Below are 20,151 nucleotides of genomic sequence, written 5' to 3' on the forward strand. Positions count from 1 at the left end.
CCTGACAGTCCTCTGTGCTTCCATCAGTGTGGTGGTAACACTAGTACATGAGGGTAACATTGGTTCTGTAATCTGGGCTCCCATGTCTGGAGCAAAGTCATATCTGGCAACAGCAACAGGCACTGACAGACACACACCTTTGTCAGTCCAACAACAGCAGATGCACCTTCATCCACCTGCACTGTGGGGACACTTTCTGTGTAACAGTGGTGACCATCAAGAGAGGCTGTTAGCAAGCCCAGCCCACGTGTCACACTCCGAAGTAGTGAGATTTGCCTGCTTCGTTGCTGATTGAATGTTCTTCAGAACACCTGCCTTTTATGTGTAGTGGTGCGTTCTGTCAGTGGCACCTGCTTAAGCAGGTCCAGCAGAACCTCTCTCATCCAGCAAGGTCCACTTTTACTTATTTTATTGAATGAATGTTCATTTCGTTAGACTGCAATCTAGAAATGGGAACACTGACTTCCTCGTGTGAATTCTGAAATGCAGTGATTGAGTATTGATATGGTATGTCCACAGTGCCCTGTGTGCCCACTAATGTGACTGCAGTGCGAAACTGCCAGCAGAGCTCAGTCATGCTGAGCTGGGCAGCCAGCCAAGGAGCCAGAAATTATACTGCCACTGCCCTGAGCAACAGTGGACACAGGGTGGACTGCATCTCTAACAACACAACCTGCAACATGGTCGGCCTGCGCTGCAGTCAGAACTACAGCGTGGGAGTGACGGCTGTGGGTGACAGCTGCAGCAGCCTCTCAAGCCAGACAGTCACAGTATTGGCAGGTAAGAGTGAGGGCCTGGTATTATAGGGCGTGGCGAGGGGCACGAAGGGGGTTGTGGGAAAACAGTTGTCCTAGTGTGACCATATACTCTTCCCCCACAGCACCATGTTCTCCTACTAACTTGGGAGGATTCATTGACTGCTCATCCAACACAGCCTTGATCACGTGGAATATAAGCACAAATAGTTTGATGTATAATGTGCAAGCAGTGGGAGGGGCTGGAGACAGAGTGAACTGCAATAACACTGCCCCTAGCTGCCAACTAAGCGGCCTCCTCTGTGGTCAGAATTACAACTTCACTGTATCAGCCAGTGACACCAGCTGTCAAAGTCCAAACAGCACACCATTCACCCTGAAAACTGGTAAGATGACCTGAGTCTCCTTTATCCTGATGCTGCCATGAGTGTATGAGATGTGCTTCAACACAGTGAAGTTCAGTTACATTAAATCTCTGGAGATATGCAGACAACCCACTGCCCACTGATTTTGTATACTGAAGTGTAATCATGTGTCTTCTTCATCGTAGCTCCATGTACCCCTTCGAACGTCCAGAACCGCCTTGACTGTGGCAGCAACAACCTAACAGTAAGCTGGGATCCAAACCTAGATCTCCTGAACTACAGCGTGAGCATCAGATCAGCAGATGGCACTGTGCAATTCTGTAGCACCTGGAATACCAGTTGCACCATCGGCAGTTTGATCTGCGGCCAGAATTACACCTTAAATGTCACGGCCTCCAGTAATGACTGCCGCAGCCCTCCAAGTGTGACACAAACCGTACGCACTGGTGAGTTGACTCTCAGCTAAGGTATGCCCTACCACTTTTGCATTGTGGTCCTGATGTGAGCAGTCACACTTTTTTCCCGTAGTGCCATGTGTTCCTCAGCTTGTCCAAGGGAACGTGGATTGTGCATCGAACACACTGCTGATGTCCTGGATCAGCAGTCGTGGTGCTAGGACCTATGCTGCCAGGATTCTGGGCTCGAATGGCTACTCCAATTCATGTACCACAGCCAACCTCTCCTGCTCCTTCAGCCAGCTGCAGTGCTCCCAGCAGTATAACATCAGTGTGCTCGCCCTGGACAGCCAATGCAACAGCACCAGCAGCCCTGCCATTTCTGTGTCTACAGGTAAGCCTCTGTCCAGGTCTTCCCCGAGGGAATTCCCAAGCTTGACTTAAGGAACAGAGTTCACTCAACCTTATCTCTCTCTCCAGTTCCCTGCAGCCCAGTGAACGTGGCTACCAACCTATCCTGCAATACCAGTACAGCAATGGTATCCTGGGATGCCAGCCTGGGGGCGCGTCGTTATACAGTGTTGGCTGCGGCCAGCAGGTCATTCCAGTGTTTCACCAACAGCACTACCTGTCAGCTGAATGGTCTGCAGTGTGGACAGACCTATAACATAACTGTGCTAGCTGATGACGGTAACTGCAACAGCACTCTGCGGACAAGTGCTACCATGACAACAGGTAGGGTTATGAAGATGAGAGAATATTAGATAGAGGGGCCTGATATTAAGGGGGAAATATTTATGCATACTGTAAATGAAACATAAACAATAATGGCTCAAATAATAATCGTAATTTAGTTTTGATAGAAGTTGATCCAGGGACATTGACACCCACTTGCTTATCTGGGTTGTTGAAGAATTTACAAATAACAATGTGAATGGTTTCAGTTTTACAATGCCCCTAATGAGTATTGATATGGTATGTCCACAGTGCCCTGTGTGCCCACTAATGTGACTGCAGTGCGAAACTGCCAGCAGAGCTCAGTCATGCTGAGCTGGGCAGCCAGCCAAGGAGCCAGAAATTATACTGCCACTGCCCTGAGCAACAGTGGACACAGGGTGGACTGCATCTCTAACAACACAACCTGCAACATTACCGGCCTGCGCTGCAGTCAGAACTACAGTGTGGGAGTGATGGCTGTGAGTGACAGCTGCAGCAGCCTTTCAAGCCAGGCAGTCACAGTATTGGCAGGTAAGAGTGAGGGCTAGGCATAGAAGCGTGTGGCTAGGTGTTTGAGGGGGGTTGTGAAAGGAGAGTTCTCCTAGTATGACCATATAATTTTTTCCCCACAGCACCATGTTCTCCTGTTCGTGTCACAGGCTCACTTGAATGCTTATCCAATGCAGTCTCACTCACATGGGATGTAAGCCCTAACAGTTTATCTTACAATGTACTGGCAATCGGGAGGGCTGGAGACAGAGTGAACTGCAATAGCACTGCCCCTAGCTGCCAACTAAGCGGCCTCCTCTGTGGTCAGAATTACAACTTCACTGTATCAGCCAGTGATTCTAGCTGTCAAAGTCCAAACAGCACACCATTCATCCTACCAACAGGTATGAGGGTATGCTGTTCTTCCTTACCTTGATGTTGTCATTAGAGTATAAGTCATGCTACAACCCAATGGAGTTCATTTAAGTACATGAAGATATTCAGACAGCCTGCTGTCCTTTGAGGTAATTTACAGTCTTATTTTTTCATCTTCTTCATCACAGCTCCTTGCACCCCAACGAATGTCCAGAACCGCCTTGATTGTGGTACCAACAACCTGACAGTCAGCTGGGATCCAAATCCAGATCCCCTGAACTATAACGTTGGTGTCAGATCAGCGGATGGCATTGTGCAGACCTGTACCAGCTTATATACCAGTTGTAGTGTCACCAGTTTGACCTGTGGCCAGGATTACGCCTTCACTGTAACAGCCACTAATAATTACTGCCGCAGCCCTCCAAGTGTGACACGAACCATACGTACTGGTGGGTTGACTCACTTTTAAGGTAGACCCTACCACTTTTGCATTGTAGTCCTGATCAGAGTACTAACACACTTTTTTTCCCCAAAGTGCCATGTGTTCCTCAGCTTGTCCAAGGGAACATCGATTGTGCATCGAACACACTGCTGGTGTCCTGGATTAGCATTCGTGTTGCTAGGACCTATGCTGCCAGGATTCTGGGCTCGAATGGCTACTCCAATTCATGTACCACAGCCGACCTCTCCTGCTCCTTCAGCCAGCTGCAGTGCTCCCAGCAGTATAACATCAGTGTGCTCGCCCTGGACAGCCAATGCAACAGCACCAGCAGCCCTGCCATTTCTGTGTCTACAGGTAAGCCTCTGTCAAGCTCTTCCCCGAGGGAATTCCCAAGCTTGACTTAAGGAACAGAGTTGACTCTACCTCCTCACTCTCTCCAGTTCCCTGCAGCCCAGTGAACGTGGCTACCAACCTATCCTGCAATACCAGTACAGCAATGGTATCCTGGGATGCCAGCCTGGGGGTGCGTCGTTATACAGTGTTGGCTGCGGCCAGTAGGTCATTCCAGTGTTTCACCAGCAGCACTACCTGTCAGCTGAATGGTCTGCAGTGTGGACAGACCTATAACATAACTGTGCTAGCTGATGACGGTAACTGCAACAGCACTCTGCGGACAAGTGCTACCATGACAACAGGTAGGGTTATGAAGATGAGAGAATATTAGATAGAGGGGCCTGATATCAAGGGAGAAAATATATATGCACAGTTAATGAAAGACGAACAGTAATTGCGTGTATAATACCTATGACTTCAGAATAGGAGGAAAATGACCAGAATATATTTGTGCCTTCCAGCTCCTTGCCCACCTGTGATAGTAAACAGTACCCTGAATTGCACCACCAACGTGGCCTCACTGTCATGGGTGACGGGGAACGCTGTGGTCGACGTTGTCGTCAACGCCTCGTCATCCCAGGGCCATCAGACTTGGTGCCGGTCCACAAATGGCACCTGTGACCTGGTGGACCTTCGGTGTGGCCAGAACTACACTGTGCGAGCCTCTGTAGCTGGGGCAAGCTGTGGCAGTGCTGCCAGTCCTGCCTCTTACATACTTACAGGTAGGTTTCTACAATGAGGAAGCTGTCATGCACTCTTCAGGCAGAGTTTATGGGAGGTCTGGTAAGAATGTCATACGGCTTCTGACTTGTATGGGTTCACCCAAACACAACTGCACCTGAGAATGGACAAACACAACAGCAACGCTTAACCAGCCTTTGGCTGTTGCCAGGTTCTGATTCTTTGTGATCGCTGTTTCTGTTACCTTGAGCCAAGAGCTCATCCTGCAGTGTGTTTTTTGGTGATAGCTAGGTCTGTTACGATAATTACGTTATCGACTTATCGCAAGATAAATGGACATAACATCAATAATTTTTTCTGACCTTGATATTGGAAAATTGTGTTTACATATGTGGTTGTTAACAACAGAACAAAGGCCCTCAGCATTTTAGCTAGTTGTGTTACTTCTGCCCTCTTATCTGTTCTCTGTGCCGTAAATGTGGCTCCGGGTCGATTCATACTTTATGTGAAAGCTGCAACATAGTGCTGCACCTTCCACGGTCCTGAATGTTCCAACTTCTAGTGCCAATGCGCCAGGCAAGGTTGCTCTTAAAAATCACTTTTATGGAGTGTGGTATGGATGTTATAAAAATAAATCAGAATTTTACTAAAATTTTCTTAGCATTATGTACTTAGTATGAAAGGCAGGGTTATAATCGTTAAGGAGAACAAGTCCATGAACTGAAATAAAATAAGATATAAAAATAAAAACTACAACTAAACTACAACTATAAATACTGGTTCGAAAACCAACTAAGATAAAATCAGATGTCAAATACTCCTAGTTGCCGTTTTTAAATACTGTTCAGCTAAAGTAATAATGTGGTTATCTTTGGGTCTCTTGTGCAATAACCTTGAACCACAGAAATATAAAACCATCTTGCGACATTTTGTAGTAGCCAGCAAAGTCCTACAACTTTCCATCTATCCCTAGCAATAAAATTAAATTAAATTAAAATATACAACCACAAAACAGATTCACATCTTTAAAATAAAAACTAGCAAAACTACGCCTAAAACTAAACTAGATTTTTAATGAAAATATATATATATTTTTTTAAAATAAAAATTTAACAAAAAAGTCTAAACGATACCAACACTGACAAAAACACACACGGGAATATATGGTTTTGCAGTACTAACGTATGTTATTTTGTAGCCATCTAGGAGTCTTTATAATAATGTAGCAAGGAATCGTATAAATGCCGGTATTTCTGGACTTTCACAGTCAACCCGTCTTCAAATTCTCTAGCCATTTTTATCACTCTGATCACAGAGGTTAGAAAATGTATTTATATATGATCTGTGGTCTGACTTCTTTCTGACTTCGTGTTACTTTTCCCCTGGAAAATGAATAACGTAGGTTTGTTTGCCTCAATGAACAGAGACTCTGCAAAACTGGGTTGGCAGTATATTGCTTGTAAAAGGATCGAATGATTCTCTATACCTGTCCCAAATGTTTCATATACAGTAAAATCCCGTTATAACGGACTTTAAGGGACCTGCCAAAACAGTCCATTACATACAGAGTTGCTGTATGCCCAGAACACAACTACAGGACACCATTTACTCATGCCACACCCCAGCAGACACACTTGTGGTATAGATTATTATATTGTACATGTAGTAATCCAACTTTACCTGACCAGATGCGTGACTATTAATAATCCCGACTACGTATCTGCGCTGGATATCACCGGCAAGCCACGTGCCTTGTCGGCGGAGCTGCATGTCCGTTATAGCCGAACAAAACTACAGCTAAAAGCGGCCCTGGGGACCAAATTGTTTGTCCGTTATAAGCGAAATTCTGTTATATGCGAGTCCGGTATATCCGATGCATTTTCTGCATGTTCTTAAAGGCGCGCAGCGGAGACCAGCGGACCTCGTCCATTATAAGCAAGTAGCACTGGTATATGAGGGTCTATAGTATAGTACTCCATATAGTATAGTACTTTATAGTAGTGAGACTTGCCTGTTTCATTGCTGATTGAAGATTCTTTTATGTGTAGTGGTGCGGTCTGTCAGTGGCATCTGCTTAAGCAGGCCCAGCAGAATCTCTGTCATCCAGAAAGATCCGCTTTCTTACATTGAATAAATGTTCATTTTTATAGATTGCAATCCAGGAATGTGAACATCACTACCTTATGTCAGGTTTGAGACGCTGTGACTGAGTATTCATATGGTATGTCCACAGTGCCCTGTGTGCCCACTAATTTGACTGCAGTGCGAAACTGCCAGCAGAGCTCAGTCATGCTGAGCTGGGCAGCCAGCCAAGGAGCCAGAAATTATACTGCCACTGCCCTGAGCAACAGTGGACACAGGGTGGACTGCATCTCTAACAGCACAACCTGCAACATTACCGGCCTGCGCTGCAGTCAGAACTACAGCGTGGGAGTGACGGCTGTGGGTAACAGCTGCAGCAGCCTTTCAAGCCAGACAGTCACAGTATTGGCAGGTAAGAGTGAGGGCCTGGTACTATAGGGCGTGGCTAGGGGTACGAAGGGGGTTGTGGGAAAACAGTTGTCCTAGTGCGACCATATACTCTTCCCCCACAGCACCATGTTCTCCTACTAACTTGGGAGGATTCATTGACTGCTCATCCAACACAGCCTTGATCACGTGGAATATAAGCACAAATAGTTTGATGTATAATGTGCTAGCAGTGGGAGGGGCTGGAGACAGAGTGAACTGCAATAACACTGCCCCTAGCTGCCAACTAAGCGGCCTCCTCTGTGGTCAGAATTACAACTGCACTGTATCAGCCAGTGACACCAGCTGTCAAAGTCCAAACAGCACACCATTCACCCTGAAAACTGGTAAGATGACCCGAGTCTCTTTTATCCTGATGCTGCCATGAGTGTATGAGATGTGCTTCAACACAGTGAAGTTCAGTTACATTAAATCTCTGGAGATATGCAGACAACCCGCTGCCCACTGATTTTGTATACTGAAGTGTAATCATGTGTCTTCTTCATCGTAGGTCCATGTACCCCTTCGAACGTCCAGAACCGCCTTGACTGTGGCAGCAACAACCTAACAGTAAGCTGGGATCCAAACCTAGATCTCCTGAACTACAGCGTGAGCATCAGATCAGCAGATGGCACTGTGCAATTCTGTAGCGCCTGGAATACCAGTTGCACCATCGGCAGTTTGATCTGCGGCCAGAATTACACCGTAAATGTCACGGCCTCCAGTAATGACTGCCGCAGCCCTCCAAGCGTGACACAAACCATACGCACTGGTGAGTTGACTCTCAGCTAAGGTATGCCCTACCACTTTTGCATTGTGGTCCTGATGTGAGCAGTCACACTTTTTTCCCGTAGTGCCATGTGTTACTCAGCTTGTCCAAGGGAACGTGGATTGTGCATCGAACACACTGCGGGTGTCCTGGATCAGCAGTCGTGGTGCTAGGACCTATGCTGCCAGGATTCTGAGCTCAAATGGCTACTCCAATTCATGTACCACAGCCAACCTCTCCTGCTACTTCAGCCAGCTGCAGTGCTCTCAGCAGTATAACATCAGTGTGCTCGCCCTGGACAGCCAATGCAACAGCACCAGCAGCCCTGCCATTTCTGTGTCTACAGGTAAGCCTCTGTCAAGGTCTTCCGCGAGGGAATTCCCAAGCTTGACTTATGGAACAGAGTTGACTCTACCTCCTCATTCTCTCTAGTTCCCTGCAGTCCAGCGAACGTGGCTACCAACCTATCCTGCAATACCAGTACAGCAATGGTATACTGGGATGCCAGCCTGGGGGCACGTCGTTATACAGTGTTGGCTGCGGCCAGCAGGTCATTCCAGTGTTTCACCAACAGCACTACCTGTCAGCTGAATGGTCTGCAGTGTGGACAGACCTATAACATAACTGTGCTAGCTGATGACGGGATCTGCAACAGCACTCTGTGGACAAGTGCTACCATGACAACTGGTAGGGTTACAAGGATATAAGGTTCTAGGCTTTTAGGGGGAAAATATTTTGGTGCATAATGGCTTTTATAATAACTATAGCTTCAGCATGGTAGGGAATGATATATTTATGTTTTCCAGCTCCATGCCCACCTGTGATTGTGAATAGTACCCTGAATTGCACCAACAATGTGGCCTCATTGTCATGGGTGATGGGGAATGGTGTGGTTGACGTTGTCATCCAGGCCTCATCATCCCAGGGCTATCAGACTTGGTGCAGATCGAGAAATGGCACCTGTGACCTTGTGGACCTTCGATGTGGCCAGAACTACACTGTGCAAGCCACTGCGACTGGGGTGCGCTGCGTCAGTCTTGCCAGCCCTGCCTCTTACATAGTTACAGGTAGGCTTCCACATAGAAGCACTTCAGGTAGTTAATGTAGAGGTCCCCAGCCTTATTGTATCCATGGAACTAGTTTATGTTGTACAAAAATTTCATAGATCAGTAAAACATCGGGGGTATTTTGAAAATATATTGAAATTGTATTGTGATGACTGGCCGACCGAGGCATCACGGCAACAGAGCGAATGATGAGGAAGCTTATTTAGGGGAGAACAATGCCCTTTTATTGTAGTCCTTAACAGGACTATAACAGGCAGCCAACGAGCACCGAACCCAAATACAACAGCGAAAACACAAGGTGGTCAGACGCTGAACTGTAAGGTACACACAGGTGGGAGATTTAAGCAGAGGACATGTGAGGATCGGACAGGGTATGCATAAGACATGGTCAAACATACACGCCACATTCAGAAAACAGTCTTAGCCATAACTACTACAATAAGAACAATACAAGGGCTATTTACAATGACATACTCGGGGTTATATACATGTGTTCATGAGGTATACTGGGACGTGCAGATCTCACCAGTGCTACACTATTGTTTATTTTTGAAAATTAACCAGTCCCTTCAAAAAAAAAACCCAGCATTCCTTGGCTTTGTGAAATACTGGCCATAGTTTTATCAGCAATTTTCCTGAAGGATTTTAGGCTTTTTACCTAAGGATTCAATGGGACAGATGCATAAGGTATATATGTACGGACATGTAAGCAGTTCACCATGTTCACACTGCTACAGTGATTTCCATTTCGTAGGAAGTCCCTGAGTGCCCCCCTCCTAGTTCAGTTTCTTTAGGATTCATCAAGGATTTGTCAGGTATCAAGCATAGTTACCCTGGGAGCCAATCCTATGTGGTAGCTTTCAGACGGTCAGAGCAGTTGCACATGACATAAATGCACCTGTTGTGATAGTTACTCAATGTTCCAAATGAGACCACAGATTTTTCTGCTTCATGTTTTCTTTTCCTGCAGCACCATGCGCACCTCAGAATGTTACACGTAACCTAGACTGCATGACTAACTCTGTTTGGGTTACATGGGGCCGAGCAACTGGAGCACAAACCTATGTGGTGACAGCACTGGGCACTAGAGGAGATAATGCCACTTGTTCCACCTCCAACACCACCTGCACTGTGCCAAGCTTGCGCTGCAGTGCACTCTACACTTTTTACGTCACTGGATCTAACTTACAGTGTCGAAGCCCAGCCAGCAGCACTTTCAACATCCAGACAGGTATTGTATTATTTATTTAGCAGATGATTTCACCCAAAGCAAAGTACTTTTTTTGAGACAGCAGGGTTGGACAGTCCTTGAAAGGTGAAGGTGGACTTGCTCTTGTACTTTGGATCATTGTCTTGCTGCATAATTCAATTGACCTTCAGATTTTCTGGTAGAGAGCAAGTCACCCAGGCCTTGACGCTGAACAGCATCCCTACACCATCATGTTTGACTGTTGATATGATTTTCTTATTGTGGAATACTGTGTTAGATTTATGTTAGATGTGACAGGACCCATGTCTTCCAAAAATTTCCACTTTTGTCTCATCGGTCCACAAAATATTACTTCAAAAGGCTTCATCAAGGGAATGATCATGGTGTTTTTTGGCAAAAGCCTGTTATGTTCCTCTTGCAACTCACCCAAGAATTACATTCTTGTCCAGTCTCTTTCTAATGGTGGAAACATGAACATTAACTTTATTTGAGGCAAGCAAGGCCTACAGTTCCATGGATGGTAGTATGACTTCCAGGATGAGTCATTGGTGTATTCTTGGAGGAATTTTTGTAGACCAACCACTCCTGGAAATACTCACCTCAGTTGCAAGTTATACTAATTTTGTGTGACGATCTGAAACAATTAAGTGTGACAAGTACGCAAGAAGAAGAAGAAATCAGGAAGCAGACACACTTTTTTCTGGCGCTGTGTGCATTGCATTTTGAGTCCCTCTGAGTAGCAGGTCTGTTAACCCTCAACAGGAAGGTGGAACAATCCAAAGGAGTGGATATAACAATAACACATTTTGAAAATCTGAAGAGACACGGCACACTATTCACAAGAAACAAGCAAAACTTTCTGTTCTGTTCCCAGCTCCATGCCAGCCAACAGCCATCTCAGCAGACCTCAGCTGTGCCAACAGCACAGCGTATGTCACCTGGGCCCCGGTTGCAGCCGCAGTGCAATACCAGGCATGCGCACAAAGCACAGACAACAACCCGCTCTGCTGCCAAACAACTAACACCTTCTGCACTGTGGTGGGGCTACAGTGTGGGTCGACATACAACTTCTCAGTGCAGGCCTCCAATCAAGTATGCAGGTCTTCATTCAGCCAGCCATATAGCAAGGGAGCAGGTAGCTATTATACCCACACTCATACCCATTCCAAATAGTACCTTTAATAACCTGTTGTAGAAGGCGTAGTGAGATAAATAAAGAGACAGGTCTGTAAAACAAAACAAAGCCATGCCTCCAATTAAAATACTCTCTCCTTCACAGTCCCTTGCCCCCCCAGTGAACTGTGGACACGGCTGTACCCCATGCAGAATGGGATGCAGGTGCTCAGGGTCTCCTGGAGCGTAATTGTCTGCTGTGAGGTGGAGTACCTGGCGGAGACAAGCAGTAGCCAGCAGGGCAACGAAGATACGAGCTCTGTGATGAGATCATATTGGACAAATGGCAGAGTATTTGAGTTCCCCCTGTCCTGCAACTCCCGTTACACAGTGACAGTGCAGAGCAGGAACTTGGCAGGAACCAGCACCCCCTCAACGGCGGTCAATGGGACAACAGGTACTGGGACAAAATGTGCCAATTATGAGTAAATGTAGAGAGACTGATTAGACAAAACTAGCAAAGGGTTCACACAAAACTGGGAGCTGCTGCACTTTGTAACAGAAATACCCAAAAACACATTTTGGAGTATGCTGGAAGTTTACAAACTTGCTTCTACAAAAAACTATGCAGCAGCCAAAAAACTTGCCTCAGGACAACGGAGTATATATCTAAAATGCATTCAATAGTGATTATAAGGTGAAATAATTTAGGGAACAATTAAGTTTACAGTTTTGTGGTGTTCTTTCAGCCCCCTGTCCCCCACTGGGAATCACATACAGCATCAAAAATGGATCAGCCATGCTCTCCTGGAAAGCGTCAGTACTGGCCACAGAGTACGCTGTGTATGAGCTAAAAGGTGCAGCGCTGTTGTTAGTGTGTAACACAGTTCAGCTGCAGTGCAACGTGACAGGTGCCAATCGTAGTGCGATTGAGATGACGGCCATCAACGCCGCTGGTCAGAGCAATCCCAGTACGAACATCCAAGGTAAGAAGGACAATACAGATTAAAAGGCAAAAAAAAAAAACAACTCAATTTAAGATATGTTTTAAAAATACTAACATCTTTGATCACCACCCCAACCCCCATCATAAATCTCACCATTTCATTTTCAGCATCATCCTCTGATGTGCAGATTTCATCTAACTCAGATTTCCGTTCTAACAGATATAACACAGTACCGTATTCGAAGAGGGCTGAAAGGGACAAATTCTTTTTATGAAGATGAGACAGGTAACAGCAAAGGCCTATTCTATGTTTAATAAGACCATGCATTGTAATGAAATGTAATTAATTTATACTGAAAAAAATCATAATGAATGCAATGAACTGTACTCCCAACTCATTCCTAAAAACTTTTTTCTTTTCCCCATCAGATGTATCTATTCCAGTGCTGAAGATTGGAAATGTCACTAGCAATTCCCTGTATGCAGAATGGAATTCAGTAGAGGGTGCTACTAGCTACAGCCTTGTGGTCAGACAGCAGTCCAGTAAACAGCATTCTGTAGAGCTGTCTGTATATGGTTTTAACTCTACAGTGACAGACCTGAAACCTGCCACCAGATACTGCATCTCTGTGTATGCCAAAAAATCAATAAGCACAAGCCCCTATTCTACACCAATCTGTGTAAAAACTGGAGTTCAGATCTAAGGGTTTGTTTCAGCATGTCAGACTAGTCAACGTGGGGACAAATAAAAAATGTCAACTGTAAAGAGCAGCTTCATAGCATTAGATAAAAGCACCTAATGCAAGCAAGTCTTAGGAAATAACAACTTTTCTTGAAAATCATGTAGCAATTAATGTTTAAATTGAAAACCAAACCATCTTGGACACTTCTTTGATTTAAATGTGGTGGAGTGTGATGAAGAACAATTGCTAATTTAAAATAAATCAAACCAACAAACTTCCAAGATTACAAAAATAAACAAACACTATATAAAATGTATTCTTACTTCCATTGTTTAAATTAGGTTTAAATTACATATTTAGGTGAAGTGCAATTTGACCATGTTTCATTTCTTGTTTAATTTTATTCATTCATCTTTACCCCCTTGGTTGAAGTACAGTCTCAAACTGCCATGAGTGATTCAGAGACTAAAGAGATCAGATCAAAATAAGGGTAGAGGTAATGACTCAGCTGATGGGTGTCAGACACACTATTGTTTTTCACTGGCATTGATGATCTTTCCCAGTTTCATGTCTCAATTGCAGTTGAAATGTTTAAGTTGTGTTTTGAACTAAATAATGGTATAAACCAAAAAATAGTGTTGTATCACTTAAGGTAAACAACGTATGAGAAAAATGAGGAAATAACCGGTTAACCATAAAAAGTGTTTTAAGGATTCAACATTTTAGGTTTATTATTAAATATCTCATGCATCCATCAATCCATCGATCCATCATCTACCCACTGATCACGTATAATTTACAGCTCACAGGGGAGCTGGGGGGGAGCATTTTTATCAGACTCTGGCACACTTGAAAAAAGTTTAGTTTTAGGTTAGTGGTTCTAAGACCTGTTTCTGTGAGTTGGTTACTGGTATATTTGAGCATTTCTACTAATTATTACCTGCAACGGACACCATGCTCTGTTAGGACCACGGCTAAGAGCTGTGTATCGTCCCCAATCCTGTTAGTGTTAGGCCATAGTACACACAACAAGGGTTTGGTCCATGATTTTTAAATAATCTTAATTCTTAATACCTCAGCAAAGAAAAATGAGTAAGAACGAATAATAATATTTGGTCCTTTTAACATCCCCCGATGGCCTTTTCCCACACAAAATAACAGTTTCAATAATTCATAAAAACTAAACATTCCAAATGGATAAATTATATGCCTTACCTCAGTATGTCGTACGACCCGGGAAATTATCGCCGTTTCTGCTTCATATTTGAAATTAAAATGCATTTTTCGACGGAGATGTGAGAGAATAAAGTGACCTACCGGGAGTTTTGCGCGCCGTTTTTGAGCTACGGTTCAAACTATAGCGGCTCAAATGGGCATGTCTGTTATTTCCCTTAAGTTTCCGTAAAACGTGGAAACAATACTAATTTAAAACTTGCGAGGTGAAAACCTTACCTCTTTTTTCGTTTTGCACCGAGGACGTAAAATCTAATGGCTCGTTTATAATTCAGGGGCGGATTTCGAGTAGGACTTTTAGAATTTTAATCGACTTTTCGCCATTTTCTAATTTATTTCAAAATACTTACTGAGCTGTAGCGCCACATTTGTCAGGTCGAGCATTTATCTCGTTGATAACCAAGCGAAGACAAATCGAAGGACCGGTGCGAAACACGTAAAAACATCAAAAACTGGGGGGAAAAGTTGAATAATCAACAGAAATGTTTAGATTATTATAAATAGGGTGATGCATTTTCTTTGCAAAAAACGACAGCGGGGCATTACCCGGAGAGACTTCAAAACAACGCAAAATATGCAAACACGGTATTCTGACCGCAAAAACCGAACGCCACGCGAAGAAAAGCGAAATCCCGGTCATTTTAGTTAAGGAATGACGACTGCGTCGGACACACGTACAGGGTTGTCAACTTTGGTCAGCTGGCTGGAGTGAGATTTTCAATTCGAGACAAGTGTGCACACACATGCAAACGCGTTTAAAAAGGGATAACTACTCGATGGGATGCTGAGACCGTACATTCCTGAACGACAGGCCACATTTAAACAATCAGTCCAACTATAGTATGAAATGAGTGATGAAACCCCCAGCCCTGAACAAGTGAGACAATAGTGCTCTCTACTGAACCACACTATTCTTGCTCTGGAAATCCCAAGTAAAACTGAATCAGTTCAACTAGGTAATTAGATAATCTGTAAATATGCAGACTGTCTGTCTAGGACTGGGGAGAACTGACATGAAATGAGGAGCTTGAATTGTAGAATGCTTAGTTTAGGTGATCTCATCCAACAACGGAGCACCACCGCTAAGCCAGCCTAAACCCAGGATTATTGCATTAAAAATACAACGTAACTACCAATGCCCCCTTTCTTAAAAGTCTTTTATTATATATATAAAAAATGGCAAAGCAATCAACCAAACACAGCACAACATCGGTCAACTTAGCGTCTTGTACATTTCAACATGTTGTGGGGTCCTTCCAGAGAGTTTTAAAACATTCTCAGATGTTTATTTACAAAATTTTCCATAGCTTTTTAGAAAAGAAAATAGAATTAATGAAAAAAGGCTCATCTCTACTGTGAGAATTCTACTTAAGCAACCAAGGACTGGATGGGGAGCGTCAGTGTATATCCGTGCAAGATTTTTTTTTTCCTGGAACAAATGACATACTACATGAGCAAATTAAACCAGACGGATAAATTAAGTGGATTTTTCTCTGCTATCCTGCTTCCCATCAACCTGTTCTGCACTCGGACTTCTATTCCGGTGCTTGCTGTCACTGGTGTTGCTTAGTTCTCGGCGGTGAGTGCGCTCCTTGCTCCGGCTACGCTTGTTAGACCTCTCCCTGCTCCGGCTGCTCTTGTGAGACCTCTCCCTGCTCCGGCTGCTCTTGTTAGACCTCTCCCTACTCTGGCTACCCTTGTTAGATCGCTCCCTGCTACGGCTACGTTTGTGAGACTGCTCCCTGCTACAGCTGCCCTTGTTAGACCGTTCTCTGCTCCGGCTGCTCTTGTGAGATCGCTCTCTGCTCCGGCTGTGCTCTCTTTTCTTGGCCTTGTCCTCACTGTCTATTCTACCCCTGCTCTGGCTACGTTTGCGGGACCTTTCACTCCTGCCCTTTCTTTCCCTACTCTTACTCCGGCTAGGCTTCCTCACTGTGCGCTCCTCCCTGTGCCTTTCATCATGCTTCCTGTCTTCTGGCTCTCCTTTGGACCGTCTCTCTTTTGATCTCTCTCTCTCGCTGGCCCTGTCCTTCCTCCTGGCTCGGTCGTTCTCCACCTCCCGCTCTCGATCTTTACGGTCAATCTTCCGATCGCGGCTGCCACTACGGCTTCGCTTGCGGTCTTTGCTCCGGCTTCGCTGCCGATCCAAGGGCCGGTCAAGGCTTCGAGAGCGCCGCCGGTCCTTGTCCACCCTCTCCCTCCGGTCACGGTCTTGATCTCTTTCTGCACGGTCCCGATCCTTGTCCTTGCCTTCCCTCTCCTTCCGTTGTCGGTCTCGCTCCCTGTCCAGCTCACGGTCAAAGCTGGCGCCACGTCTGTCTCGGTGACGGCTCTGACTCCGTGATCTATTAGGTGACCTCCGAGGACTCGGGGTCCTCCTGGGACTCCTACAGTGAATTCAAAATGGAACAGTGCCTGAAATCCTCTCCCCAAAATACTTGTGCAAAACAGGAAATCTGACACAGACCTCTATGTGGAAAGCATGGTGGAATAGAGGCTCACCTGGAGCGCCGGCGCTCAGGCTGCCATGTTGTTTCCTGTGCAGTGTCCTGGTGGCCTTCATTCTCAGGAGCTTTCCTGGGTCGGCTCTTCATCTGCTGGTCAATCGCCTTCTGAACAGGCACAGGGATGCGTGGGAAAAGGGTGGAGAACCATTCTAGCTTGGTGAGGAAGGAACGCAGCATTTCGCCGATCGTCATGACGCAACCTCCCCCGGCTTTCACGTCCAGCTCCTGCAAAACACAGCACCAGGCTTGTCACAAGAAATTCAATCACCCATGTCACACTGTCTCATCTCCAAACAATAAACAGACTCAAATCCACTCCCAAAACTACCTTCCATGAACTCATCCGGTAAAAAAAAAAAAAAAAAAAAAAAAAAAGTCTAACTTGTGATGACCAAGTACCAAATATTCACCTCTGTTTTCATCAAGCTTAATATTGATAAAATAATTTTAGGATTACACAAATAATTGGTTCCCATCAGACTATATTGCATTGCAGGCTCCACAGAAACAGAACACTGTTATTTGACAATAGCAAACCAACTGCCTTTGTGTGAAGTTATGATCACTTTAAAAAGCAACTCCCAAACAGCTGTTAAAAAAATAAAAATATATAAAATGTCAATATCGCAAAATGTCCGCTAGGACATTTGTGGGTTCGGGGCATGTTAGTAAGCTATTGTAAGGAGTAAACCTACAGTGCAAGCAAACGCGACCATGAAGTTTTGCACCAGCTACCAAGAAACCATAGCTATATGGTAAAACAGTTGCTTGCACTCACACACACAAACCAACTGTGCTGAGATACAATATCCAATTCACCTGCAGCACAAGGGAGATCTAAAGAAGAAAACACTGAGATTAGCCAATTGGAAGGTGGAAAATGTGCAACATCAAAAAGAAAAAGAATGAGCCTCACTGTGCATTTCTGGATGTGACTCAGCATACCCGTGCTATAAGTCGAATCTCATTTAATGAAGTTTAGCTTACAGTGCGTAGTATTTATGGAAAAATTGCTCTTGATATCCTCATAATATTTTCTATAAGAATATCATGCCTTTTTGTAATGTGTAGCTATATTTTTGTTTCATTTACACTTACCCTGACAAGGCCGCAACAGTGGATCAATTTAACTATTTCAGTGCCAGAGGAATGAAGGGACAATTTAAGCCAAATGAAGTCAAAGGTGAAAATCAGCCATATGCATCACAAGGCAGGGTACTGGAAGTAGACTACAAACATGAATTATGTTTTAGAAAAAAATCAAGAAAAAGAAGAATTACCCTTGCTGACATACCTCCTCATCATCAAGGAACGGGTCAAACCAATCCACAAGGTCTGTGGGAGGCTGTGTGTATCTGTTACATGATTTCACAGAGACAAACCATGTTAGATACCCAATACTTCCATTATATTTGAATACATTACATAGAACAGTGTGAAATTACAACATACATCCAAACAGTTTTTTTTTAATTTGTGAAGTTAAATGAAAGTTGATGCAAACCTTATATACATGAAGCCTAGGGCTCTGATGTAGGGAGAGTCAGTATGTGTGATGAGTCCCATCACCTGCTTACGAGTCAGCTTCAGCGTGAACAGTTTGTACAGCAGGCAGAAGGCAGTGGAGACTATGCCACCAGTTCCAACACCACGGACCTTTAACAAAAAGAAGAATTCAAATTCTAGAGAATAATACCGGTCAGAATTACAACCTAGAAAAAAAAAAAACATACCGACACAAAACCACAGCTTTACCACGATGGAATGGCAGAAGACAAATGGAAGAATGCGTGCAGGACGATGAAAAGCACGTACTTCTACTTACCCCTCCACACATGCCAGTCTGACCCGCCGTTTTCCTGCTGCCTTTCTCCCACGGTTCGGCATGAGTCACCTGCAAGTCACGCATGCAGAACACGCACTTAACGGTGACACAGATCACCCAGGCACTCTGTTTTGTTCCGCACAGAGGACAATACGATGATCTAACCTACAATATCAATCACATATAGAACACAAAACACGCCACCGGCACAACTTTATCAACTTACGTCGGTACGTTAAGAAACGCTGTTAGGACCCAGCTAAGGTAATCCTCATCTTTAAATGACATTTAGCATTCAGTCCGTAGAAAAAAAACAACACTGGTTAACCATTAAATAAATAAATCGTCTGTATGGTTGCCCATCTGGGTATTAGAATGGCGTAATACATCGTCCGGGGTGTACTACACAAACGAGTTCAGGACACTAGGCCACCAAACCAGTAGCTATCTTGATAAATGGTTATGCAACCAATGTTTTTAAATTTCTCCCAGGTAACTTGCAACCTTGTCTAACAAAATAAGGACGATCAACCAGGCTATTAAAAAAAAAAAAAACCGGCGTGTACAGATACAACACATAAATCTGCTGACATTTAGCCAACCACCGACATAGCCGAGTACGGCCATTTCAGCGTTAGCCGCTTAGTTAGCATGCTAGCCGGTCGTCACTTGAAACAGTTGAAAACCACAAAAATCGTTACCCAATGCGCCAGGAAGTTAGTCTATTATCACCACTAAGTGAATATTTCACAGTAAATTAAAATAAGGTTAGCCGGCTACCCACCTACCTTGAAGTAGATCTCGTCCACAACCTCGTGGTACGTTTTCAGCTCATAGAGCTGGACCTTGAAATACGGCGACGACAGTATGTTGGTCAGAATCATCGGATTCAGGTTCATCGTCTTCTCGTTGCCCCAGAGAGGCAGCACATTGCCGTGCTTCCCCGAGCCAACGGGCTTGGCCACGACCTGCTGTTGTTGCTGATTCCCGGCCACCGCGTTGGCCATGTTGAAACGGCCCAGCTGGGTTTCAATAAGGTAACCTAGCTAGCTGACGATTTCCCGCAGTTTTACTCCATTAAAAATTCTCAAATACCACCCTGTCTGTAATTCGTTTCAGTTAATAAGCACGAAAACCGATACGTAGAATTTATCAATTCCAGAAGCGTTGGGTTAAAATTACTACAAATCACTACCCGTTCTGTACAATCAGGGGCTTTTTTTCCCCCTACAACGACAGAAAACAAGATGGCTAACTGTGCTGCCGGGAAAAAAAAAGCGGAAAAGACGATTAGCGTCGTGCGAAAGCTCAACCAATAGGACGCAGAGACCGTTCTTAAAGGGACAGGCCACCATGAGCTGCCCCGGACACCGCGTCGAAATCTGCCCGGTCCCATGCCGTTAACTTGCCAGGATGCGCAGAAATAGCATGTCCAAATACAGTCCAACCAGCAAGTAAGCAGCGATGTCCGCACTGTACAGCGTTGCAAACCTTATTGTTTAGGTATCAAGACAGGTGAAATCCCTGTTGATTTTACTCCAACTAAAATGTCTGCAATTTATGCCTAGTCGACTCCTCGAAAGCCGTATGTCTGTATTTTGCTGCTTGCCTCATCTGTACGTCTTTTTGGATGAAAGCATGGTAAAGCATGTTAAATGTTAAAGGAAAAAGCCACACA

The 20,151-nt window shown here is 44.7% G+C and overlaps 2 protein-coding genes across 5 annotated transcripts; one reads left to right on the forward strand and one right to left on the reverse strand.

Moving 5' to 3' along the window:
- The first annotated feature begins 529 nt into the window (after positions 1 to 529).
- Positions 530 to 13,621, forward strand: LOC140581477 (uncharacterized). 2 transcript variants are annotated; one of them, XM_072704258.1, is made up of 23 exons: positions 530 to 780; positions 881 to 1,141; positions 1,306 to 1,566; positions 1,649 to 1,909; positions 1,996 to 2,250; positions 2,503 to 2,763; positions 2,865 to 3,125; positions 3,285 to 3,545; positions 3,632 to 3,892; positions 3,979 to 4,233; positions 4,393 to 4,653; positions 6,846 to 7,106; positions 7,207 to 7,467; positions 7,632 to 7,892; positions 7,975 to 8,235; positions 8,322 to 8,576; positions 8,696 to 8,956; positions 9,927 to 10,187; positions 11,041 to 11,301; positions 11,446 to 11,736; positions 12,029 to 12,265; positions 12,446 to 12,511; positions 12,655 to 13,621. In XM_072704258.1, the coding sequence occupies exons 1-23, from the start codon at positions 576 to 578 to the stop codon at positions 12,927 to 12,929; spliced, it is 5,754 nt and encodes a 1,917-aa protein (XP_072560359.1). In that variant the 5' UTR covers positions 530 to 575; the 3' UTR covers positions 12,930 to 13,621. The 2 variants fall into 2 exon arrangements, with proteins under 2 accessions (XP_072560359.1, XP_072560360.1); XM_072704259.1 differs by lacking the exon at positions 3,979 to 4,233.
- Positions 13,622 to 15,279: 1,658 nt separating this feature from the next.
- LOC140577595 (uncharacterized) lies at positions 15,280 to 19,758 on the reverse strand. Of its 3 annotated transcripts, none has more exons than XM_072704260.1 (7): positions 19,262 to 19,758; positions 18,474 to 18,542; positions 18,153 to 18,304; positions 17,943 to 18,003; positions 17,468 to 17,485; positions 16,644 to 16,873; positions 15,280 to 16,528 (listed from the first exon to the last, which is right to left on the reverse strand). In XM_072704260.1, exons 1-7 carry the CDS (start codon positions 19,478 to 19,480, stop codon positions 15,619 to 15,621), a joined length of 1,659 nt encoding a protein of 552 aa, XP_072560361.1. In that variant the 5' UTR covers positions 19,481 to 19,758; the 3' UTR covers positions 15,280 to 15,618. The 3 variants fall into 3 exon arrangements, with proteins under 3 accessions (XP_072560361.1, XP_072560363.1, XP_072560362.1); XM_072704262.1 differs by having other exon boundaries at positions 19,258 to 19,393; XM_072704261.1 differs by lacking the exon at positions 17,468 to 17,485.
- Positions 19,759 to 20,151: the final 393 nt, after the last annotated feature.

The sequence above is a fragment of the Paramormyrops kingsleyae genome, chromosome 21, assembly GCF_048594095.1.
Source record: "Paramormyrops kingsleyae isolate MSU_618 chromosome 21, PKINGS_0.4, whole genome shotgun sequence".
Lineage (NCBI taxonomy): Eukaryota > Metazoa > Chordata > Actinopteri > Osteoglossiformes > Mormyridae > Paramormyrops > Paramormyrops kingsleyae.